The sequence below is a fragment of the Lynx canadensis genome, chromosome B3 (genome assembly GCF_007474595.2).
Source record: "Lynx canadensis isolate LIC74 chromosome B3, mLynCan4.pri.v2, whole genome shotgun sequence".
NCBI classification, from domain to species: Eukaryota; Metazoa; Chordata; class Mammalia; order Carnivora; family Felidae; genus Lynx; species Lynx canadensis.
Window position 1 is genome coordinate 59,419,221 of NC_044308.2, and position 27,342 is coordinate 59,446,562.

The 27,342-nt window shown below is 37.0% G+C and overlaps 1 protein-coding gene across 2 annotated transcripts in view; it reads right to left on the reverse strand.

Annotated features, from left to right (window-relative positions):
• Window positions 1-27,342, reverse strand: part of WDR76 (WD repeat domain 76) — a 65,131-nt gene that overhangs the window by 14,912 nt on the left and 22,877 nt on the right. For both annotated transcript variants that reach the window (XM_030318308.2, XM_030318310.2), the window contains 5 exons: window positions 23,673-23,799; window positions 21,661-21,762; window positions 21,520-21,563; window positions 20,322-20,475; window positions 6,447-6,605 (listed from right to left, as the gene is read on the reverse strand). In XM_030318308.2, the coding sequence (XP_030174168.1) occupies window positions 6,447-6,605; window positions 20,322-20,475; window positions 21,520-21,563; window positions 21,661-21,762; window positions 23,673-23,799 (586 nt within the window). The remainder of the gene's footprint in view (window positions 1-6,446; window positions 6,606-20,321; window positions 20,476-21,519; window positions 21,564-21,660; window positions 21,763-23,672; window positions 23,800-27,342) is intronic.

The window sequence follows — 27,342 nt, forward strand, 5'->3', positions numbered from 1 at the left end:
ATCTCGCGGTCCGTGAGTTCGAGCCCCGCGTCGGGCTCTGGGCTGATGGCTCGGAGCCTGGAGCCTGTTTCCGATTCTGTGTCTCCCTCTCTCTCTGCCCCTCCCCCGTTCATGCTCTGTCTCTCTCTGTCCCAAAAATAAATAAACGTTGAAAAAAAAAAAATTAAAAAAAAAAAAAAAGTTTGATTTGTAAGAATTATTAAGGAAATTTGATACAGTTAAGCAAATTTGAAAGCTCACTTCAAATAGTATGATTATTGTAAGCATTAAGTAGTAGATATTTAAGTAGTAAACTAAAATGTAATCACTGGGATTACATTAACAGATTCCTCACCCTTTGTCAGATTCTGGTGCATCGTGTCAGAAATCAAAATGATTACAAACCTCCAAGGTTTCTAGGTCATCTAGGTAGAGTGTCCCTGGGAGAATAGTGGTCCTGAGTATGAGCCCAAGATCTTCAAACTATTCTTTTTTGTTTTTTAATGTTTATTTATTTTCGAGAGAAAATAGAGAGAGTGTGAGCAGGGGAGCGGCAGAGAAAGACGGTGACAGAGGATCCAAAGCAGGCTCCATGCTGACAGCAGAGAGCCCAATGTGAGGCTTGAGCTCACAAACCATGAGAACATGACTTGAGCTGAAGTTGGATCCTTAACCAACTGAGCCCCCAGAGGCCCCAATCTTTCAACTATTCTTTTTTTTTTTTTTTTTTAATTTTTTTTTTCAACGTTTATTTATTTTTGGGACAGAGAGAGACAGAGCATGAACGGGGGAGGGGCAGAGAGAGAGGGAGACACAGAATCAGAAACAGGCTCCAGGCTCTGAGCCATCAGCCCAGAGCCCGACGCGGGGCTCGAACTCACGGACCGCGAGATCGTGACCTGGCTGAAGTCGGACGCTTAACCGACTGCGCCACCCAGGCGCCCCATTCAACTATTCTTAAATAGACTTCAACTTAATTTGACCTTGCAGGTGTTAGACTGGCCCCCCTACAATAATTACTTTAAACGTAAATGGTCTAAATGCTCCAATCAAAAGACACAGGGTAACTGAATGGATAAAAAAAAAAAAAAAAAAAAACAAGACCCATCTATATGCTGCCTACAAGAGATTCATTTCAGACCTAAGGACACATACAGACTAAAAGTGAAGGGATGGCAAAAGACATTCCATGCAAATGGAAAAGGGGAAAAAGAACCAGTGCAGCAATACTTCCAGCAGACAAAATAGACTTTAAAACAAAGACTGTGGGGTGCCTGGGTGGCTCAGTCAGTTGAGCATCCAACTCTAGATTTTGGCTCAGGTTGAGATCCACACTGAGTATGGAGTCTGCTTAGGATTCTCTCTTTCCCTCTCCCTCTGCCTCTCTCCCCCACTCACATGCTCTCTCTCAAAAACAAAAACAAAAACAAAATATTGTTACAAGAGACAAAGAAGGGCATAATGACAAAGGGATCAATCCAACAAAAGAATGTAACAATCATAAATATCTACGTACCCAACACTGGAGCACCTAAACACATGAAGCAAATATCAACACACATAAAAGGAGAAATGCTCAGCAATATAGTAATAGTAGGAGACTTTTTAACACCCCCACTTTACACCAATGGATAAATCATCCAGGTAGAAAATCAATAAGGAAACTGTGTCTTGGAACTGTATAATAGACCAGACTGACTTCACAAATGTACACAAAACACTTTCTCTAAAACCAACAGAATACAGATTTTTTTCAAGTACACATGCAATATTCTCCAGGATAAATCATGTTGAGACACAAGACTCGATAAATGTAAGAAAACTGAAATATCAAGCATTTTTTCTGACAGTATGAAACTATTAATTATCAGAAAAAAAAAACTAGAAAGAACACAAACACATAAAAGCTAAATAACATGCTACTAAGCAATCAATGGATCAATGAAGAAATCAAAGAGGAAGTAAAAGACACATGGAAACAAATGAAAATGAAAAAACAATAATCCATTATCTCTGGGATACAGCAAAAGCTGTTCTAGGGGGGAAATTTATAGCACTACAGGCCTACCTTAAACAAGAAAAACCTTGAATAAACAATCTAACCTTATTCCTAAAGGAACTAGAAAAAGACGACACACAAAGCCAAAGCCTAAAGCTAGTAAAAGGAAGAAGATAAAAAAGACCAGAAGGGAAATAAATGAATACATGCTTAAGAAAAAAAAAACAAAAACAGAAAAGATCAATAAAGCCAAGAGATGGTTCTTTGAAAAGATATATAAATCTGATAAACCTTTAGCCTGACTCATCAAGAGAAAAAGGGAGGACTCAAATAAATAAAACCAGAAATAAAAAAAAAGTAACAACAGACACCACAGAAATACAAATAATTGTAAGAGACTACAAAAAATTGTACGCCAAAATATCAGACGACTTAGAAGAAATGACTGAATTCCTAGAAACATAATTTTCCTAAACTGAATCAGGAAGAAACAGAAAATCTGAACAAACCAATTACTAGTAACAAAATTGAATCAGTAATCAAAAAACTCAACAAACAAAAGTTCAGGACCAGATGGATTTACAGATGAATTCTACCAAACATTTATTTTTTTTAATGTTGATTTATTTCTTTTGAGAGAGAGCATGCATGCACATGCACAAGTTGGGGAAGGGCAGAGAGTGAGAACCCCAAGCAGGCTATGTGCTATCAGTGCAAAGCCTGACGCAAGGCTCAATCTCACCAACCATGAGGTCATGACTTGAGCCAAAATCAAGAGACAGATATTTAACTGACTGAGCCACCAGGCACCCCTGAATTCCACCAAACATTTAAAGAAAAGTTAATACCTAGTCTCCTCAAACTGTGCTAAAACAGAAGAGGAAGGAAAGCTTCCAAATACATTCTACAAGGCCAGCAAAACCAAAGCACTACAGAAAGAAAACCATAGGCCAATATTCCTGATGAACACAGATACAAAGACCCCTCAACACAACAGTAGTATACCATATTAAACACTACATTAAAAGGATTATTTACCACAATCAAATGGGATTTATTCTGGGGATACAAGGATGGTTCACTGTCTGCAAACCAATCAACATGATACACATTAATAAAATAAAGGATAAAAAATCATATCATCTCAATAGATGCAGAAAAAGCATTTTATAAAATTTAACATCCATTCATGATAAAAATTCTCAACTAAGTGGGTTTAGAGGGAACATACCTCACCACAATAAAGCCTATATATAGCAAACACACACCTAATATCACCCTCAATGGTGAAAAATTGAGTTTTTTCTCTAAGATTAGAAACAAGACAAAGATGTCCACTTTCATCAGTTTTATTCAACATAGTACTTGGAAGTCCTAGCTACAACAAGCAGACAAAAATAAAAGGCATCCAAATTGGTAAGGAAACCATAAAACTGTCACTGTTTGCAGATGACATAATACTGTACATAGAAAACCCTAAATACTCCACCAAAAACTACTAGAAGTACTAAATGAACTCAGGAAAGTTACAGGATGCAAAATTAATATACAGAAATCTGTTGCATTATATTACAACTAATAATAACAAAGTAGCAGAAGGAGAAATTAAGAAAATAATTCTATTTGATGCACCTGGGTGGCTTAGTCAGTTAAGTGTCCAACCCTTGATTTTGGCTCAAGGCATGATCTCACAGTTCATAAGTTCGAGCCCTGTGTTGGGCTCTGCACTGACAGTGTGAAGCCTGCGTGGGATTCTCTCTCTCTCCTTGTCTCTCTGCCCCTCCCCCACCCCCAATGTCTCTCTCTCTCTCTCTCTCTCTCTCTCTCAAATAAATAAAACTGAAAAAAAATGTTTAAAAAGAAAACAAATCATTTATAGTTACACCAAAAAGAATACTTGGGAATAAATTTAAGCAAGGAGGTAAAAGACCTGTACTCTGAAAATTATAAAACAATGATCAAAGATATTGAAGATGACACAAACAAATGGAAAGATACACCATACTCACGGACTGAAAGAACCAATAGTGTTAAAATGTACATACTAACCAAAGCAATTTACAGATTCAATGCAATCCCTATCAACATACCAACAGCCATTTTTCACACAACTAGAACAAATAATCATAAAATTTGTATGGAACCATAAAAGAACCTAAATAGGCAAAGCAATCTTAAGAAAGAACAGAGATGGGGGTATCACAATCCCCAGATTTCAAAACATATTACAAAGCTATAATAATCAAAACAGTACGGGACTGAGACAAAAATAGATCCATGGAGCAGAATAGAGCCCAGAAACAAACCCATGCTTATATGGTCAATTAGTCAATGACAAAGGAGGCAAAAACACACAATGGGGGAAGACAGTCTCTTCAATAAATGGTGCTGGGAAAACTGGACAGCTACATGAAAAATAAGAAACTGGACCACTTTCTGACACCATACACAAAAATAAACCCTAAGTGGGGTGCCTGGCTGGCTCAATTGGTAGAGCATACTATGCCTGATCTTGGGGTTATGAGTTCAAGCCCCATATTGGCTGTAGAGCTTACTTTAAAAATTAATTAATTAAAAAGTAATAAACTCAAAATGGATTAAAGACTTAAATGGGAGATCTGAAACCATACAACTAAAAGAAAACACAAGGAAGTAATCTCTTTGACATCAGACTCAGAAACATTTTTCTACATATGTCTCTTACAGAGAGGGAAACAAAATAAAAAATATTAGGACTACATCAAAATAAAAAGCTTTTGTACAGCAAAGGAAATCATCAAAAAAATGAAAAGGCAACCTAACGATTGGAAAAGATATTTGCAAACAGTATACCTGATAAAGTGTTAGTATTCAAATTATATAACAACCCCAAAACTTCCCCAAGTAATCCAATTAAAAATGGGCAGAGGACATGAACAGATACTTTTCCAATGACATGGAGATAGCCAACAGACCCATGAAAAGATGCTCAACATCACTAATTATCGGGGAAATGCAAATCAAAACCACAATGAGATATCACCTTATACCTGTTAGAATGACTACTATCAAAAATACAAGAAATAACAAGCATTGGCAAGGATGTGGAGAAAAAGGAACCCTTGTGCACTGTTGGTCAGAATAAATTATACAGCCATTGTAGCAAACAGTATGCAGTTTCCTCAAAAAACTACAAATAGAAAAACCCTATGATCCAGTAATCCTACTAGTATTTACCCAAAGAAAATGAAAACACTAATTCAATGGGGTGCCTGAGTGGCTCAGCTGGTTAAGTCAGACTCTTGATTTCAGCTCAGGTCATGATCTTATGGTTCATGAAATCAAGCCCTGCAGCAGGCTCTGCGCTGCCAGCACAGAGCCTGCTTGGGATTCTCTCTCCTTCTCTCTCTGCCCTTCCCCAGCTCACACACAGGATGCTCTGTCTCTAAATAAATAAACATTAAAAAAAATTACCACTAATTTGAAAAGATTTACATACCCTTATGTTCATTGCAGCATTATTTATAAAAGTGAAGATATGTAAGCAACCTAAATGTCCATTGATAAATGAACAAAGATGTGGTGAGTGTGTGTATATCCATACATACACATACACACACACACACACACACACACACACACACACACATGGAATATTACTTAGCCATAAAAAAGAATGAGATCTTGCCATTTGTGACAACATAGATGGACCTAGAGGATATTATGCTAAGTGAAATAAGTCAGACAAAGAAAGTGTATGATTTAAGTTATACAGCATCTAAAAAACAAATGAACAACAACAAAAAAAACCCAGAAACAGACCCAGAGAACAAACTGGTGGTTGTCAGAGGGGTGGGGTGGGGATGAGAGAAAGGCAAAATAAATGAAGAGGAATGGCAGATACAGGCTTCTAGTAATGTAATGAATATGGGAATAAAAACAGATAAAATGTACAGCATAGAGAATATAGTCAATGGTATTGTAATAGCTGTGCAGGCTGACAGACGGTATCTATACTTGTGGTGAGCATAGCATAATGTATACAGTTGTTGAATCACTGTTATACACCTAAAACTAATGTAATATTGTGTGTCAACTATACTTTAATCAAAAAACAATAATACAAAATAAAATATTTTTGCAAAGATTAAAAAATAATTATGAGCAAATACTTACATGCCTGGCTGGATCATCTAACCACTTTATCTAAATTAAATCATTTAACCCTCAAGACAATCCTATTAGGTAGGTACTATTACTATCCCATTTCACAACTAAGGAAATTGAGGCACAAAGAAGTTAAAAAAACTTTCAAGGTCATACAAGTAGTAACAGATGGTCTGGGATTCAAACTTAAGCAGTGCAGTTCTAAAATTCCTACTCTGTACCACTTCACCCATTCTGATTGTTATAATAATCATTCATGTGTCATTTCATAAAGAATCCAGAATATTATCTCAAGCCAACATGTAAACACATTAACATTTACCTCTTCAAAAATAGCCCTTGAAAAATCCCCACAGCGTAATGTGCCATCATAGCTCAGTGAGAGTATGTGAGCCGGATTGGCAGGTGAGAAGTAAAGACAGCTAACTGGCTGACTGTGGGGTTGAAAAACATAAATTCCATCTTCTTCAGATTGGTGAGTCTGGAAGAGAGTTGAGGGCAGGGAGATAGACAAAAACTAGTGAAAAGTAGCAACACTTTCTGTCATTAAACTATTTATGTTTGTATTACATTCAGTCTTTTCTTAGTCTATAATTATACCCACCCTCCCATTCAAGAAGTCAGAAATAACAATGTCATATTATCACTAAATTACTTTTTTCTAATTTTTAATCCAACGATATTGTCACATTTATTTTAACCATTTCCAGCTTTTGCAAACTACTTTTTCATAATGCAGAAGGGAAAAGAATTATAGTTTATTATGACTTTAGTTCATGAAATCTCAAGAAATGAGAAATCTACTCTATTTCACATTCAGCATAATTCCCTTCTACTAAATACAGTATAACTACCACTACTACTTTGTCTCCTCAGTACGCTTCTATATATAATTCTCAGCACAATTTTCATAAGGTTATTTGGTCCTGGCACAAAGTGATAATTTTAAAAATACGTTATCCCCTAAATACACCATGAAAATGCATGTATTTCAATTCCACATTAATATTATTACTACTGGGGCTCCTGGGTAGCTCCATCAGTTGAACATCTGACTCTTGATTTCGGTTCAGGTCATGATCCCAGGGTCATGGGATCGAGCGCCACATGGAACCCTGTGCTAAGTGTGAAGCCTGCTTAAGATTCTCTCTCTGTCTCTGTCTCTCTCTCTCCCTCTGCCCCTCTCCCTGCTTGCACTCTCTCTCTCTCTCAAAAAAAAAAAAAAGTAATATTATTACTACTTCTAGGGATTATCCTTTTCACAGGTGGATTACCAACTACTAAATCATCACTTCTCAGATCTGGATAAATTATGTTACTATGCCATATGTCATAGTACGAACCAGAGCAACTATCCTCTCCAAATTTGGCTTAATCTGCTCTGAAATATTCAGGCATTTTTGTTTTCTTCTTTTTTTATTTTAAACTTAAACAAAGAATTTTTTAAAAGGAAAGGGAGGGAAAAAATTATAATCACATACACTCCTATCTAGAGTTAACCACTGTTAATATCCTCACACATTTGTTTATAGTGTTTATTTTTAGAACAAAACTCTCCATTGTTATAAATAACAATACAGAAATGTAGAAAGACAATAACTATTAAAAATTACTGCTTGGGGCGCCTGGGTGGCACAGTCGGTTAAGCGTCCGACTTCAGCCAGGTCACGATCTCGCGGTCCGTGAGTTTGAGCCCCGCGTCAGGCTCTGGGCTGATGGCTCAGAGCCTGGAGCCTGTTTCCGATTCTGTGTCTCCCTCTCTCTCTGCCCCTCCCCCGTTCATGCTCTGTCTCTCTCTGTCCCAAAAATAAATAAACGTTGAAAAAAAAAATTTTTTTAAAAAATTACTGCAAATCCGGGGCACCTGGGTGGCTCAGTCCGTTAAGCGTCCGACTTCGGCTCAGGGCATGATCTCACGGTTCGTGAGTTCGAACCCCACATCGGGCTCTGTGCTGACAGCTCAGAGCCTGGAGCCTGCCTCGGATTCTGTGTCTCCCTCTCTCTCTGCCCCTCCCCTGTTCATGCTCTGTCTCTCTCTGTCTCAAAAATAAATAAAAAACATTTAAAAATTTTTTTTAAAAATTACTGCAAATCCAAAGTTAACTAAAATGATCATTAAAATACTAAGCTATCATTACAGATATCTCTGTATGTACTTAGACAAATAGAATGACAGAGAAGAAATTTAGAAAAAAATAAGACCATGCTATATATGCCATTTTTCATAGTATTAAATTAAACTATACTTCAAAGTAATAAAAGAAAATCAGGCTGAAGTAGTTTTTGAACTTCAAGCACAGCTGATCCTTGAACAAGGGGTTAAGAGCACCAACCCACCATGCAGTTGAAAATCCCATGTATAACATGTGACTACCCAAAAACTTAACTACTAATAGCCTACTGTTGACCAAGATCCTCAATAATAACACAGTGAACTAACATATTTTATAGGTTATGCATATTATATGCTGTACTTTTACAATACAGTAAGCTAGAGAAAAGAAATGTTAATAAAATCATAAGGAAAAGAAAATACATTCATAGTACTACACTTTTTTTCAATCCCACAAGTTTATGTCATCTGTTTATAAAATAAATCATCTGTCAGTATCTGTCAATATTATCTTATATGATACAAAACACTATAGATATTATATACATATTACTAACATGACATCAAAAATAAAAACATAATATGAAAATGAAATTCATATTTACGTACAGGTACAACAATTCATGCATTGATAATGAAGTGGCAATATGGTTGCTTTATGGTAGCCTAGTGTAATCAATACAGTTGCTTCACAGTAGCCTAGCCTATACACTAATGGATTAATCCCTATAAAATTTTTATGAGATCCAGTATTACAGTTATATTCACAATGCAATATTGGAAATAGTTAAATTTTTTAAAAAATATCATTTACCTGTTTTAATAAGCTGATATGCAGTTGCTCCAATTACAAGAGAAAAAGGTATACTGTATGGTAATGTAACTCTTTGAAAGCAAAAGTATAAAGAGGCTAACAAATTATTAATTTTATATTAAATAGTACTCACCTTATGCCTATGTAAGGATAGGCTATCAACTTCCATACAAGTCTTGCACATGATGTTCTACACAATGACTACTTAGGCAATGATGATGATAATGACACAAAAATGCTCATATATTTCTTGCTGTACAGTTCAAAGATTTTCACACAAAGAGACATGTATGTATACAACAGATAAGTTTATTAATTGTACAGTAGGATAATTATTTACTAAGTGGAAGTGGACCATCATAAAGGTCTTCATCTCATCATCTTCACGTTAAATACGCTAAGGAGGAAGAGGAGGGGCTCAGGGGTGATAGCAATAGAAGAGGTGGACGAGGTAGTAGAGGTAGAAGGGGAGGCAGGAGAGGCAACACACTGAGTGTAACTTTATGGAATATATCATAACTTCTGTCTGGCTTGTTTTTTCATTTCTCTAAAAAGGTTTCTATATTGTACCAATATTTCTTCCAACATTTGCTTTAGTTACAGTACCCGTACCATAGAAGGGTCCACATCATAAAAGAAGTCAAAAGCAGTCTTGAACAATTAGAATGCTTCTGCCAGATTGTCTAATGTCAATTTATTTTCTAGCACTGCTTCAATCATCTGGCACTGGTTCAGAAGCATTCCTCTCCATCAAGCACTCTTCTATTAATTCCTCTCATGGGGCATCTATTAGCTGTTGAATTCCTCCAAGATCCACATCCTGAAAACTTTCACACTAACCATTTTTGCCATAACCACAATCTCTGTCATCATTTCCTTGACTGTCTCTGTCATAAATCCTGTGAAGTCATGTACAACATCTGGACACAGTTTTCTCCAGCAGAAATTTATTCTTTCAGGCTTGACTGTTTTCATGGCTTTTTCTGTCACAATAGTGGCATCTTCAATGGTGTTATCATTCTTGATTTTCAGATGTTTTTTCTGCTGGGGTTCTCTTGGTGGTGTGGACAATCTTTTCTATAGAGTACCATGTGTAATGAGCCTTCAAAGTCCTTAATGACCCCCTGATCTAGAGGCTGAATTAGAGACAGTGTTTGGGGGCAACATTTTGATGCCTTGGGTTCTGGGTAGCCAGGGACATTGCCCAACATCAAAAGAACTTTAAAAGGCAGTACCTTACTGGCAAGGTACTTCCTGACCTCAGGGACAAAGCATCGGTGATACAGAAATGGGCTCTTGTTTCCAGGACCTCCTGTTGTACAGCCAAAAAACTGGCTGCTGGTATTTATCTTTTCCCCTTGAGGGTGGGGATTAGCAGCTTTATAGAGAACAGCAGTCCTGATCACAATGTATTTTGCACAGTAGAGTTAGCCTATTCCTTTGTGCCTTAAATCTGGTGCTCATTTCTCTTTCTTACTAATAAATGTCCTTTGTGGCTTTTTTTTTTTTTCCAGAATGCACTTTCCTCTGCATTAGAAACCAGTTCAGGCAGATATTCTTTCTCAGTATTTTTCTTAATGGTGTCTGGGAACTTGTCTTCAGTCTTGGATCAGCGGAAGCTACTTCTCCTGTTATTCTAACATTTTTAAAGCCAAACTTCTTTCTAAAATTATCAAACCATCCTTTGCTGGCATTAAATTCTCCAGATTTCTTTCACCTTCCATTTACTTTGCCATATGATGACTTCAATTTTCCTCGAGTCATATCAGTCTACAGGTATGCATTTCTTAGAGCAATCCTACACCCACATAAAAGCTGCATCTTCAGATAAAAAGGTATTTTGCAAAAAGTACAAGGTTTTCACACTTGCTGGAATAGCTGCAGTAACAGCTTTACAATTTTTTTCTTTTTCTTTTTCTTTTTTTTTTTTTTTTTAACAACAGTCCTTATGCTAGATTCATTTATCTTGAAATGCTGGGCAACTGCAGCTGCAGACCTGAATCTATAGTATTTATCAAGCAATTCAACTTTTTCCTGTACTCTCCTGAATATTCCCCGATTCTTGGGAGCACTTTCCAGAATCACTAGTGGTGCTTTGTAGGAGTCCTATGATGTTTTTCAAGGTGTACAGTATTGTACTAAACACAGTGAAAAATATGCAAGAACCCCAAGAGATCACTTTTTACTATGATACACAATTTACTAGAAAGATAAAATGTTCACATGGAGATGATTAGCATTTTAACTAGACACTTGCTATAATTAAACTCACAATAGCAATAGGATAGCTAGGAAATCATTATTAGAGTAGTACAGTAGTACAGCAGTTAATTTTCCGCAGTTATTATTTAATACCACATCTTTATGTTTGTTTACATTTCTCTCGACTGTGAATGGCACCACATATGGTCTGTAAGTGTTGAAGTTTTAATAAATTTTAACTTCTTATACTACATTTGTGTATATTTTATAGTAGTAAGTGATAAAATAGACTGGTATCTACATATATGTTATACATTCATGACATACCTTTTTCTTTATCTTTTCAATATTTCTAAGCTATGTGGTTCATCTGAAAGTTTTTTCAAGTTATCGCAAATCTCCAAAAAAATTTCAATATATTTGCTGAAAAAAAATCCATGTGTAAGTGGACCCACACAGTTCAAATTGTGTTAAGGGTCAAATGTATTCCTTTACAGGTGCTATTTCCTAAAAAGGACAAAGTAGAGGCATTTGGGTGGCTCAGTTAAGCGTCTCTTTTAATTTTTTAAATATTTATTTAGAGAGATCACAAGTGGGGGAGGGGCAGAGAGAAGGAGAGACAGAATCCCAAGCAGCCTCCACAGCATCAGCACAGAGCCCAATGCAGGGCTTGAACTCACCAACAGTGAGATCATGACCTGGGCTGAGATCAAGAGTCAGACATTTAACCAACTGTGCCACCTAGGCACCCCAGGCATCCAGCTCTTTGATTTTGACTCAAGTCATGAGATTAAGCCCCATGTGGGTCTCCATGCTGGGTGTGGAGCCCACTTGAGATTCTCTCTTTCCCCGCTCTCTGGCCCTCACTTTCTTTCTTTTTTTTTTTTTAAAGAGGTGGGGGAGTATAAAACATGAAGCAGGAGTAGTCATTATGCTTTCTTATTTTTTCAACTATGTCTCAATTTTAGATATTTTCTATTGATTGAGAGCATTATTTTCATCCCTTCTCCAATCTCCCCTGTCTCCATGTCTATATTATATACTATTATTTTTATTTTGTCCAGGTTGATAACATTTATATCCAGTTCTATAAACATAATTTGTATAGATATTTAAGATTAGTTCTGCATTTAAATGGATTCAATGCTCATCACCAATTCTTTTGTGAAACTTCTCTGTTCCTGAATTTTTTTTTTTAAATTTTTTTCCTCAACGTTTATTTATTTTTGGGACAGAGAGAGACAGAGCATGAATGGGGGAGGGGCAGAGAGAGAGGGAGACACAGAATCGGAAACAGGCTCCAGGCTCTGAGCCATCAACCCAGAGCCTGACGCAGGGCTCGAACTCACGGACCACGAGATCGTGACCTGGCTGAAGTCGGACGCTTAACCGACTGCGCCACCCAGGCGCCCCTCTGTTCCTGAATTTTTAATCCTGATTTACTCTTAATTGGCTAAGACTTACTGTGAAGTGGTTTTTTTTCCAGATGAACTCCCAGGTCTTGAATTTCTTGAGTTTTTTCACATGTGAGAATACCTACCAGCTGCCTTTAATTAGAACAATTATCTTGGGCTGCTAAGTATTCCAGGCCACACTTCCTTCCCTCAGAACCTTGTAGACATTACATGAAATGTTGCTGTAGAAAACAGAAAAGCTAGACTTCTCCCCTTGAATATAATTTTTCTGCCTAAAGAATTCTTTACCCTCTATGTTCCAAATTTTCCTAAAACATGGTATAACATTCAATCTGCCAACTCAATTCTCTTTTCAGAAGAATTCTCTTTGGGGGCACCTGAGAGGCTCAGTTGGTTCAGCATCCGACTTCCGCTCGGGTCACGATCTCACAGCTTGTGGGTTCGAGCCCTGCATGGGGCTCTGTGGTGACAGCTCAGAGCCTGGAGCCTGCTTCAGATTCTGTGCCTCCCTCTCTCTCTGCCCCAACCCACTCACTTTCTATCTCTGTCTCTCTCAAAAATAATAAACATTTAAAAAAATTTAAAAAAGAAGAATTCTCTTTGAATATATTTGCTGTTTCACTGTTGGGTCATCTTTGACGGTCTTCCCTTACCACTGGCTTGTCTGTGATTACCTCAAGTCTTTAATGTCTACAATTTTCAATGATGTCTATTCGGTTCCTTGCTTTTGTCTAATTTATTAGTTTCACTGATCGTCAGTTTGTTTCCTTAGTTCTGCAATATCCTTTTCCATCTCATTCTGCTGTTTTATCATCTTATCTTTAAGTATTATTTTACCAAATAATATTGTTATTAACTTGCTCCATAGCAGCACTGTCCAAAAAGAGCTTTCTAATAAGTTAACAAAAATGTTATATGTATGCACTATCAACATAGTATCCACTAGCCATGTATGGCTATTAGGCACTTGAAACAAGCCTAGTGTAACTGAAGAACTGAATTTTCTATTTTAATTGATTTAAATGTAAATAGTCTCTTAGGACCTGTAGCTACTATACAAAACAGTACAGTTCCACAATTTAGAGAAACTGAAGAGAATTTTCTTTCTTGCATTGAGTTATGTTTTTCTTCTAGACCTGTCTTTGCATGCTAGGTTCTTTTGTTGTTTTTGCAGTAGTGTTTGTCTAGTTGTCATATCATTTCTTTTCATTTTCATCATGCTTGAATTGCTCTGTCCATGTTAGATGCTCTGATATAACATATTGACTCTTCCTCCCAGTATCTGATCAGTTCATTTTTTCCTCAGAAAAAGACAGGCTTTTCTGTAGCCAAGAGGAAGACAGAGGTGGATAGTTGGTTTCAGCTGAAAGAATATGCAATATTTGTTGAAATTCCTAGACTGTAATAGACTTTTGTCCATTATTCTATATATGATTTAGGGGCTCCTGGGTGGCTCAGTCAGTTAAGCATCCAACTCTTGGTTTCAGCTCAGCTCATCATCTCCCAGTTCATGGGTTTGAAGCCCCATGTCAGGCTCTGCGTGGACAGCTGCAGAGCCTGCTTGGGATTCTCTGCCTCCTTCTCTCTGCCCCTCCCCTACTGTCTATCTCTCCCTCTAAAAAATGAATAAATAAGTATTAATAAGGGGGTGCCTGGGTGGCTCAGTCGGTTAAGCATCTGACTGTTAGTTTTAGCTCAGGTCATGATCTCATGGTTCACGAGTTTGAGCCCTGCATCAGGCTCTATGCTGGCAGTGCAGAGCCTGCTTTGGATTCTTTCTCTCTCCCTCTCTGTCTGCCCCTCTCTCTCTCTCCCTCTCTCTCTCTCAAATAAATACTTAAAAACAATTTTTTTAACATTTATAAGGATTTATACCACCTACCTGGCAGATTTAGTAGTAGCTTATACTACTCCCACAGACCAAGAAAATTTCCTTCATAGAGAATTAGTCCTACTATTAACAAACTTCCCCTGTTTTCTCCCCTTTCCCCTCAGCAGCCATGTCCCTATTTCTCACTCAAAGGAGGAAAACTCTAAATACCCACTCAATGTGTTCTCTCTAGTTTTGACAACATAGGTGAAAATCATCAGGGTTTGGTCAGTTACCAATATGGATTTTGGCTGTTAAGGCAAGGTAGAAACTAAATCATGCTGTGCCCCACCCCCAGCTGAGCTACAGAATTTCTGTCCTTGATGGCTAGTTTTTGAAGTGCACAGCGTAAGTTATACTTCTTCCTTATTGCTGTAAGATTTTTTTAAAACTGATTTGACTGCTTTTTGCTCATTCTTTGGGAAATTCCAATTGCCCATTTTAATCTGAATATACCAGGTTAAAAGTGCTTTTAGGGGTGCCTGACTGGATCAGTCAACGGAGCACACAACTCTTAGTCTCAGGGTTGTGACTTCGAGCCCCATGCTGAGTATGGAGATTACTTAAAAATAAAATATTAAAAAAAAAAGAGTGCTTCGGGGCGCCTGGGTGGCTCAGTCGGTTAAGCGTCCGACTTCGGCTCAGGTCACGATCTCGCGGTCCGGGAGTTCGAGCCCCGCGTCAGGCTCTGGGCTGATGGCTCAAAGCCTGGAGCCTGCTTCCGATTCTGTGTCTCCCTCTCTCTCTGCCCCTCCCCTGTTCATGCTCTGTCTCTCTCTGTCCCAAAAATAAATAAACGTTAAAAAAAAATTAAAAAAAAAAAAAAAGAGTGCTTCTAACTACTTTAAACCTAATTGAATACAGGACCAGTTTGTTTTGAGCCTAGAAATGACTATCTGTGTACACTGAATTGGAATAGGAAAATTGGAAGTACAAATACCAATTCAGACCAGTATGGTAATTCTAAAACAGGACATGGGGCCCTGGCCCAACATAATGGCAGTAAGGATGGAAAGGGGCAAAAGCATTAAAGGACTTTATTAGACACAAGGAACGAGTGAGGACCCAGCTTAAAACTCCTCAATGGCTTCCTATTGCTTTTAGGATAAAAACCAAAATTCTTGGGGTGCCTGGGTGGATCAGTCAGTTAAGCATCCGACTCTTAAATTTGGCTCAGGTCATGATCTCATGGTTCATGAGTTCATAGGATCAAGCCCTGTCTGAGGCTCTGTGCTGACAGTGTAGAGCCTGACTGGGATTCTCTCTCTCTCAAAACAGGTAAATAAACTTTAAAAAAATCTTATTCAAAGATAGAGATAGAGATAGAGATAGAGATAGAGATAGAGATAGAGATAGAGATATATAGATCTGGTCTCTACCCACCTTCACAGCTTCATCCTATTCCACTCATCCCTTGTGTCTATTCCTTTGCTGTCTATGCTCCAGCTACACAAGCAATTTTTCAGGTCTTTAAAAGTATCAGATAGGCCTCCTCCTGCTGCAGGTCCTTGACATGCTGTTCCCTTGTCTGAAATATTCTTTCCCTTTTCTTTACTTGGTCTATTGCTACTTAGCTTTCAAATCTCATCTCAATTCTCAGTTCCTCAGGGAAGGTTTCTTTCCCTGATCCTCCACATTAGGCCAGCCCCCTGTCATTAACACTACTTTCCTTCAGTCCATTAAACACACTATATAATTCATTCCACTTATCAAATATGTAATTACATATTTGGCCATTATTTCATTAATGCTGCATTTGCCACTAAATTCTAAACTGTAAGAGGGCAGAGACAATTTTTGCTCACTAATATCTAATATCTGGGGAATCATTAAAATATTACTCAGCACAAAATAATAAATGTGGAAACAATGAATAAATGGGTGAATGGGTAACTGAATAAACGGTAACAACTTTTGATTCTAGATGCAACTAGGAATCTGAAAGAAAGTTAAGAGGAAAAACAGGGGGTGTCAAGGCAATTCAATGGGGAAAGGATAGTCTTTTCAATAAATGACAACTGGATATTCATATCCAAAAAAATAAACTTGGGCCCTTACCTCACACCATATATAAAAAATAACTCAAATATCATCTCACGCCAGTCAGAGTGGCTAAAATGAGCAAATCAGGAGACTAGAGATGCTAGAGAGAATGAGGAGAAAAGGGAACCCTTTTGCACTCTTGGGAATGCAAACTGGTGCAACCACTCTGGAAAACAGTGTGGAGGTTCCTCAAAAAATTAAAAATAGATCTACCCTATGACCCAGCAATAGCACTGCTAGGAATTTACCCAAGGGATATAGGAGTGCTGATGCACAGGGGCACTTGTACCCCAATGTTTACAGCAGCACTTTCAACAATAGCCAAATTACAGAAAGAGCCTAAATGTCCATCAACTGATGAATGGATAAAGAAGTTGTGGTTTATATATACAATGGAATACTACTTGGCAATGAGAAAGAATGAAATATGGCCTTTTGTAGCAACGTGGATGGAACTGGAGAGTGTTATGCTAAGTGAAATAAGTCATACAGACAAAGACAGATACCATATGTTTTCACTCTTATGTGGATCCTGAGAAACTTAACAGAAGACCATGGGGGAGGGGAAGGGGAAAAAAAGAGTTACAGAGAGGGAAGGAGGAAAACCATGAGAGACTCTTAAAAAGTGAGAATAAACTGAGGGTTGATGGGGGGTAGGAGGGAGGGGACAGTGGGTGATGGGCATTGAGGAGGGCACCTGTTGGGATGAGCTGGGTGTTGTATGGAAACCAATTTGACAATAAATTTCATATTAAAAAAAAAAGAACTCAAGATGAATCACCAAACTAAATGTGAAAGCACATACTATAAAATTTTTAGAAAAAAACAGGAAAAACTCTTTAAGGCTTGAAGCTAGAGAAAGATTTCTTAAATATGACACCAAAAGCACAATCCATTTAAAATTTTTCGTAAACTGGATATCATCTTTTGCACTTCAAAAGACAGCATAAAGGAAATGAAGAAAAGCCAAAAACTACCAGAAATATTTGCAAAACACATCTGATAAAGAATTTGTATCTAGAATTTACAAACTCATAATTCAATAAGACAAACAACCTAATAAAACATTAATAAAAGGGACACCTGGGTGGCTCAGTCGGTTAAGTGTCCACTTCAGCTCAGGTCATGATCTCATGGTTCGTGGATTCAAGCCCCAAGTCAGGCTTTGTGCTGAGAGCTCAGAGCCTGGAGCTTGCTTTGGATTCTCTCTGTCTCTCTCTCTCTCTCTCTGCGCCTCTCCCCCACTCACACTCTGTCTCTGTCTCTCTCTCAAAAATAAACATTAAAAAAATTTTTTTAATTGATAAAAGATTTGAATAGCCGTTTTATCAAAGATATCCAAACGGCATGAAAAGAGGCTCAACATTAGTCATTAGTCATATGCATCAAAACCACAATGAGATACCACTTCACACCCACCAGAAAGGCTATAATCAAAATGACATAAAATAATAAACATTGCTGAGCATGGGGGGAAATTGGAACCCTCATATTGCTGGTGGGAATATAAAATGATACAATCATTTGGAAAGAAGTTTGTAGTTCCTCAAAATGTTAACTAGTTGCCATATGACCCAGAACTCTGTCCCTGGGTATCTACCCAAGGGAAATTAAAACACATTTCCAAACAAAAATGTGTACACAAATGTTTATACTAGCATTATTCAGAATAGCCAAAAAGTGGAAACAACCCAAATGTCTATCAAGTGATAAAATGAATCAACAAAATGTGGTATAGTCAAACAATGGAGTATTGTTCAACAATTAAAAAAGAATGAAATACTGACACATACCAAAACATAAATGAACCTTGAAAACATTATGCTAAGAGAAAGAAATCAACATAAAAGACCACATATTGTATGATTCTATTTATATGATATGTCCAAAAAGGTCAAATTTAAGAAGATGTCCCTGGGTATAAGGGTAATTAACTGGGGGATTAAATGTAATTAGCCAATAGGAATCTTCTAGGAATGACAAAAATGTTTTAAGGCTGGAGGGTGAAGTTACACAACTCACTAAACCTATTAAAAATCACTGGGTTAGGGGCACCTGGGTGGCTCCATTGGTTAAGCATGACTTTGGCTCTGGTCATGATCTCACAGTTCGTGGGTTCAAACCCTACAGCAGGCTCTGTGCTGACAGCTCAGAGCCTGGAGCCTGCTTCGGATTCTGTATCTCCCTCTCTCTCTGTTCTTCCCCTGCTTGTGCCCTGTCTCCCACTCTCTAAAAAATATCTATTAAAACAATTTTTTTTAAATCATTAAGTTGTACTTTGAAATATGTGAATTTTGTAATATCTAAATTACACTTTGATAAAGTTAATTTTTTTAAAAAATTAGAGAGTTGGGGCATGAGCACAGGGCAGCAAAAGTACTAGGTTTTAGACTTGCTCAAGCTGTTAATGTGACACAGCCAAAGATGTGGGAAATTTAGAAAGTTGTTAAGGATACCAGACTATATGGGGCACCTGTGTGGCTCAGTCGGTTAAGTGTCTGACTTCAGCTCAGGTCATGATCTCATGGCTTGTAGGTTCAAGCCCCATGATGGGCTCTGTGCTGATAGACCAGAGCCTGGAGCCTGCTTCAGATTCTGTGTCTCCCTCTCTCTCTGCCCCTCCCTCGCTCTCTTTCTCTCTCAAAAATAAACATTAAAAAAAAAAAAAGGATACCAGACTATAGAGACATAGTAATACAGATTTTGAAGTCACCAGGAAAGACATGACAAAGGGACTTTTCTACATATCTTCAACTCTGTACAGATTGATCTACCCTGAAAAGATCTTCACTTGACTATACTAATTCTCTATTTTTCCTTTTCAAAGTTCTTCTACCAATGGTATTTATCCACTGTTTTCATTTCTTCCACTACCCCATTATTTTTTATTCTCTCAAAGTCTGTGTTCCTTACCTCTTTGTTGAAGCTACTCTCTCAACTCACTAATGGTACCCCATTTTCAAAACCAATGGCCTTTTCTCTGCTTTCATTCTTTTTAACTTCTCTACAAGAAGCCCTGTCAAACTCCAATCCTTAAAACTCATCTCTTAGCTTGTACAACCTTATACTATTCTTAGTCCTCTTCCCACTTCTCTTCTATTTCATTTACCAGATACTTTTACCTCCTACCCTCACTCACACCTTATCAAAATAAGGAAGAACCTTTCCTCCCAAAACAAGAGAGAACTTGGTTTTTATTTCTCTCTTCTCCTCACAAAATCTGTTAAGAAACAGGTCTTTGTTCTACTTTCCCAATTAAAAAATAAATTCAGAGAACGTTAACTTGGCTTTTCTCAATTTTGTAACTATCAAAAGCAATTCATGCAGAATTATACGTACAATGAGTGGAATTCAGTATCTGTTTGTGACTCATAAAAAAATGAATGGGATCATCCTAAGCATATCCCTGGAAAGATACTTTTTCCCACTTGGAAACTGTATTTTAAACATAAGTATAAAACTAAGAACTTTGTATGATTTTTTCATATATACATTTAAAGTTGTAACAGAGTTTCCTGGCAGTTAATTTATGTCCCAGTAACTAATGATATTCAAACTAAAAATTTTAAAGTTCTAGAAAGCCAACTAAAATTTCCCCAGATTTCTAATGTCTGGAATCACAAAGCACAAAACTATAAATCTCAAGTAACATCTACAAACACATGGCTCTAGGCTATTCTCCTGTAGACTATTTGTTTCAGTCAAACTTTATTGTCTTCAAAAAATTAATAATAACTTACCAAATCCCAAAGTCCAACTTGCCCAGATTTGGCCCCAGCTGCCACCAAAGTTCTAATTTCTGATGGGTGGAGAGCCACAGAGAGTATTGGGCCTTTGGTAACTTTATGAACAGTATCTTCATTAATGACCATGCCATTTAAATTGGCTTTATAGCTGAGAAAACAAATAAATTTTAGAAGTAAAGCCAATCAATAGTGAAAATAACTAAAACATAACTCAAAAAAAAAGAAAAGAAAAAAGACACAGTAAATAAATAGTTAACCTCCTAGTAACCAAGGAAATCAAATTAAAAAATGGGATACTATTCTTCACTTATAAAAGGTAGCAGGCTGCTGTCAAACATATACATTCGTTAATAGTGCTAGTGGCAGAGTAAATTCACATAAAATTTTCAGAAGAAAAAAAAAAGATTTCAGAAAACAATTCAGTAATGTATGTCCATATTTGACTCAGTAAGCTCACTTCTGGAATCTACCCTAAAGAACTAACACACTATCACATTTAAACACAAGCACATATATAACTAAATACACAACTAAACACACAAAACTAAATTGAAAATAATTCCAGGGGCACCTGGGTGGCTCAGTCGGTTAAGCATCCAATTATTGCTTTCAGCTCAGGTCATGATCTCACTATTTATGAGACTGAGCCCTACATCAGGCTCTGCACTGACAGTGCAGAGCCTGCTTGGGATTGTCTCTCTCCGTCTATCTCTATATTTATTAAATAAATTTTAAATAAAAAGAAAAAAAAGAATTCTAAATATCAGGAGAGGAAGAAGAGGTTAAGTAAATGCCACCTACTAAATAATATGCAATTAATCAATAAATTTAAAGACTTTAATAAATGTAACTATGTTAAAGAAAAAGCAGAATATAAATGTGTATATACATTAGAACATAATAAACTAAAAATGTATGTGTATTCATTCATTTATTAAACAATAAGTGAATACATATTAAGTGCCAGGCACCATTTTGGTTACTGAAACAAAATCCCTGCACTCATGAAGCTTATATCATAATGGTATTACATATGGCAATACCTGAAAGGAAACATACAAAAACAACAGTTGTTAGGTGGAAATATTATGGGTATTTTTTCCACCTCATTTTCAAAACCTCCTGTAATGGTAGTCTGTATAACTTAAAGATTTCAGAAAATATAAAACAAAGACAAGGCATTTCAACTCACTTTTTAATGCTAGATAACTCCTTCTCAATATTCTTAATACTTGTCTGCAACAATGAAAGAGACCAAAGTACTAAGTTAATATGTATACTGAAATTTCCTTAACAGATAATTCTCAAAGCTATGAGCCCTCCCAAGTGATACCTTGCTCACTTCTGCCCAAGTCTGTAGGAATCCTTTAAACAGGTCGTTGTCATCATCTCGATTTTCAGGAGTCATTTCTAAAGGCCCAGGAGGTAACAAAGGCTGTTTTAAAAAATAAGAAAATCAAGAATAAAATGAGAAATAAAAAGGTTGATTGACTCTTTCTCTGCCCTGGAATGTTTTTCACTACTTTACTTTTGATACCAACAACATAGGTGACACATCAACAGTATTCAAAAATAATGTTCAATGAATGATTGCCAGGTATCCTGTAAGCTAATAATATATATTATCCCATTTAATACTCACAATAATCTAGTGAATGAGATACCACATTTTAAAGAAATTATAATGAAACTTAGAGAAGTTACCTTGTCCAAAGTTACACTGCCAAAAGAGGAGTTGACAGGAATTGGTTCAGAACAGTTCAATTTGTTACTCAGTTATTATTCTATGCCAGTGGGTTTTTTTAAGTTTATTTCTTTATTTTTGAAAGAGAGAGAGAGAGAACGTGCACACTCAAGCGTGCCCGTGAGGGGAGGTCCAGAGAGAGAGAGAGAGAGAGAGAATCCCAAGCAGGCACTGCGCTGTCAGTGCAGAGCCCAATTCAGGGTTCAATCCTACAAACCATGAGATCATGACCTGAACTGAAACCAAGAGTTGGACCCTTAACCAACAGAGCCACCCAGGCACCCTGCCAGTGTTTTTTTTATTTTTTTGTTTTTATTTATTTATTTTTTTTAATTTTTTTAACATTTATTTATTTTTGAGACAGAGAGAGAGCATGAACAGGGGAGGGTCAGAGAAAGAGGGAGACACAGAATCTGAAACAGGCTCCAGGCTCTGAGCTGCCAGCACAGAGCCCGACGCGGGGCTCAAACCCACAGACCGTGAGATCATGACCTGAGCCGAAGTCGGATGCTTAACCAACTGAGCCACCCAGGCGCCCCTGCCAGTGTTTTTTTAAATCCTAGGTTGTAACCCATGGATGGTGAAATCATTTCAATATGTTAAAACAAACAATGTTTTCATGAACGACAAAAGAATAGAGTCAAAAATACAAAATATACATCACATGCAGCAAGTTTAAGTATCATTTCACAAAAGTTCTGCTTTAGCTGTGTGGAATGAGTTCAATGTAAATACATTTATTATGAGTGAAACTTCAGGAAAATTGGAAAGCTACTCTTCCCAAGTACCTTAATTTGCAATTAGCTCCCAAAGCACCAGTCTAATTAGTGCTATCTTCCAATTTAGAATTAAGCACTTAGATATAAAGTATTAAAAACCATAGGTGTTCTTGAATAAAAAACATAATTATAATCTGATTTAGACAATAAACTTCGTAAATAAAACTCTTTCTACTCACTAAAAGTACAAAGTTATACCACAGCAAAGGGCTATCACTATTATAACATATTATTTATTATTAATAACATTAATACTACCATTTATTGATTACTTACTAAGCCCTTAACACAACAGAAGAAACTTTACAGATACTATTTCACTTAACCCCCTCAACACCCCTTTGAAGTTTCTATACTATTACCACTTTAAATATGGGGAAATGGGCTCAGAAAGGTTAAGTAATTTATCCACAATTCCACTGCAGGTAAGCTTGCAGAAATATAGAATCCAAACTAGTTTTCATGACTTTGAAATCTTAATCATTAAACTATAAACAGCAGTAGTAAATTAATGAAGTACGGGGGCACCTGGTTGGTTAAGTATCTGACTCTTGATTTAGGCTCAGGTCATGATCTCATGGTTCATGAGATCCAGCCCCACATCAGGCTCTGCACAGACAGCTCTGACAGTGAAAGTAGGCTTGGGATTCTCTCTCTCTGCCTCCTTCCCACTCACACTCTCTCTCTCCCTCTCAAAATAAATAAACATTTTTTAAATTAAGTAAAAATTGAACATAAGTTAATGACTTTTTAATCTAGTTTCAAACACTTCAAATTTTTCACTATTTTATTGAGTAACATATTGTTTTTGGACTTTCTTACATTTTCATCTGCTATTAATGTCGGCTGGGTTGGGGTTGCTGGTAATGACACTCCTGAAGGATCTACTTTTAGTAATCTCATTGACCTTCTACATCCAGTCCCATTTTCTCTCTTCTTAGGCATTTTTCTAAGGGAGTGGGGAAAAAACTCAAGTTATAAAACAGTTATATGTACTTACTAATATTAAGGGGGTAACTTTTAGGAATGTATGTCACAGATACACTCACACATTACAAGGATGTATGCACATGACTACAATGACTTTAACTGGGCACTTATGACTTTTCATGCTTTTAAATAAAATCATAGATGTTCATCATGAGCAGGTGAGAGGTGTTAAAATAAATTATAACATACATCTCTAACAGAATAATATGCAACCATAAGAAAATTGAAATAGTTCTTTGCATTATGATATGACATGAACTCTTAAGATGTAAGAAACAAAAACAAGGTCCACTACATGTTGAATATGCTTCAACATATTTGTTTTTTTAGAAAAAGGTTATGTACACACATACATTTTTACATGCTAAGATTATCTATGGAAGAATATACATGAAACTATTAATAGTGGTTTCTTCTAGGGAGAAGGCCAGAAAAACTAAGGTCTAAAATGGAAAAGAGATTTAAATGTTTCATTGCATTTCCGTCCAAACAGTTTACTTTTTAAAATCATATAAATACGCTGCTTTTTTATGCACTATTTTTTCATTTTAAAAAAGTAGTTCAGAACTTCCAGTTTCAAGTTCCACATATCAGGAGCTTGAAAGTCATCATTCTGTCTTTTCAAGTAAAAATCTGAACAGATTAAAAAAATCAACAACTCTTCTAGGTTCCTTACAAGGCAAGGACACAGTACAAACTGCTGACCTCAATACTGGAGAGAGAGAGAAATACAAGGAGTCATGGCTTACTGGAATAGAAAGTCAAGAACAGAAACCACAATGGGAACCAGTACAAAGGTAGGAAAACCTGAACTGTAATTACCCAATTGATGGGGGCTCAGTGTGGACAAAAACCTGCACATGAGTCTTTATAGAAGCTTTATTCAGAACAGTCAAAACTGGGAAGCAGCCAAGATGTTCTCCACTAATTGAACAAATAAACTACAACACATCCAGACAATGGAATATTATTCAGCACAAAAAAAGAAATGAACTATCAAGCCATGCAAAGACATGGAGGAAAACTAACTGCATAATACTAAGAGAAAGAAGTCAATTTGAAAGGCTACATACTGTATGATCCCAAATACACCACATTCTGTTAAAGGCAAAACTACAGAGACAAAAAGATTCGTAACTGCCACATTTGAGGGTGGTAAGGTGATGAATAAAGAGAACACAGGTAGTAAAAATACTCTATATATTGGGGCACCTGTGTGACTCAGTCAGTTAAGCATCCGACTTTGGCTCAGGTCATGATCTTGCAGTTCGTGAGTTTGAACTTGCATATCTTGCATATCATGATCTTGCTTGGGATTCTCTCTCTCTGCCCCTTCCCCACTTGCATGACTCTCTCCTTCTCTCAGAATGAATGGATAAACTTTAAAAGATATGTATGTGTGTGTGTGTGTGTGTGTGTGTATTATAAAGATGGATATGTCGTTATACATTTGTACAAACCTATACAATGTACAAAACCATGAGTGAATTGTAAGACAAACAATGGACTTTAGGTAATTATAATGTATCAGTGTAGATTCATCCTTGGTAACAAATGTACCACTCTGCTGAATGATGTTGATAATGGGAGAGTTTATGCATGTGTGGGAACAGAAGAATATATGGGAAATCTTTGTACCTTTCTCTCAATTTTACTGTGAAGCAATTCTTTAAAAATTCAGTCTTAAAAAATACCTTCAAGGGAGACTACCCCCACTATTTTGAGAGATTTACATCCAGGAGCTTGACTAGGTCTTCAGTAAATATGAGAAAAATCTCCTCATGCTTCCCAGAGGGGGAAGGGAAAAAGAACTACTCTGAAATACTCCTGCCCTTAGGAGAACAAGTTAACCAGAGCCTAACCTGCTAGAGTATTATCAGAGTCTACCCTGAGAGAAAGGAAATACCCAACTCCTGCCCACTTTTAGCATCCTCTCCCAACCAAGGTGGGGTGGGGGGAGGAAACAAACTAAAACACTTGTGAAGTTCACTGTTAAGAGATACAGGTGTGCTAAATGACTGAGACCTAATCACAGGACTATAGAATGCTTTCTCTCCCCTCTCACACATTACTAATGACCAATTTACAAACTTCCTTTTTCCTCATACATCATATCATGTCCAGCTATCAAGAAAAAATCACAAGGCACAATGAAAAACAACATAATTTAAAGAGATAGAGCAAGCTTCAGAACCATATATGGCAGGAATGTTGGAATTATCTGAACAGGAATTTAAAACAACTATGATTGATATACTAAGGGCTCTAACACATTAAAAAAAAAAAAAAAAAACACCATGCAAGATAGGCAATGTAAGAAGAGAGATGGAAATCCTAAGAAAGAACCAAAAGAAATGCTAGACATCAAAAACGCTAAAAGAAATGAAGTGTGCCTTTGATGAGCTCATTAGTAGACAAGACATGGCTGAGGAAAGAATCTCTGAGCGTGAGGTATTTCAACAGGAACCTCCAAAACTAAAAAGCAGGGAGAAAAAATAATGAAAAAAAAAACTGAACAGAATATCCAAGGACTATGGGATAATTACAAAAGGTGCAACATACACATAATGGGAATACCAGAAGGATAAGAAATAGAGAAAAACAGATGATATTTGAAAAAATAGTAACCGAGAATTCCCCAAATTAATGTCAGACATCAAGTAACAGATCCAGGAAGCTCAGAGTACATCAAGCAAGATAAATGCCCCCCAAAAACTACACCTAAGGAATTCATTTCCAAACTATGGAAAATCAAAGAGAAAGAAAAAATCCTGAAAGAAGCCAGAAGGAAAAAAACATCTTACCTATAGCCAAAGATAAGAACTACACCCATACTCCAGTAAACTATGCAATCAAGAGAGTAGAGTAAAATATCTTAAGTGTTGAGAGGAGCACCTGGCTATCTCAGTGGGTAGAGCATACAACTCTTGATCTTGGAGTCATGAGTTCAAGCTTCACATTGAGGGTATAAATACATTGAGCTCAAGCCCCACATTGGGTATAGAGCTTACTTTTCAAAAACTGGAGCACCTGGGTGGCTCACTCGGTTAAGTGTCTGACTCTTGATTTCGGCTCAGGTCATGATCTCATGGTTTGTGAGACTGAGCCCTGCAGGTCATGATCTCATGGTTTGTGAGACTGAGCCCTGCATTGGGCTCTGCACTGACAGCACAGAGCCTACTTTGGGATTGTCTCTCCCTCTCCCTCCCTCCCCCCACTCCTCCTCCCTCTCTCTCTTTCTCAAAATAAATAAATAAATAAATAAATAAATAAATAAATAAATAAATAAATAAATAAACTTTAAAAAAAATTAAGAGAATTTGTTGCCAGTACACATGCCTTACAAAAAAGGTTAAAAAAGTTCTTTATAGGCACCTGGGTGGCTCAGTCAGTTAAGCATCTGACTTCGGCTCAGGTCATGATCTCACTGGTCATGAGTTGAAACCCCACGTCAGGCTCTGTGCTGACAGCTAGGACCCTAGAACCTGTTCAGGTTCCGTCT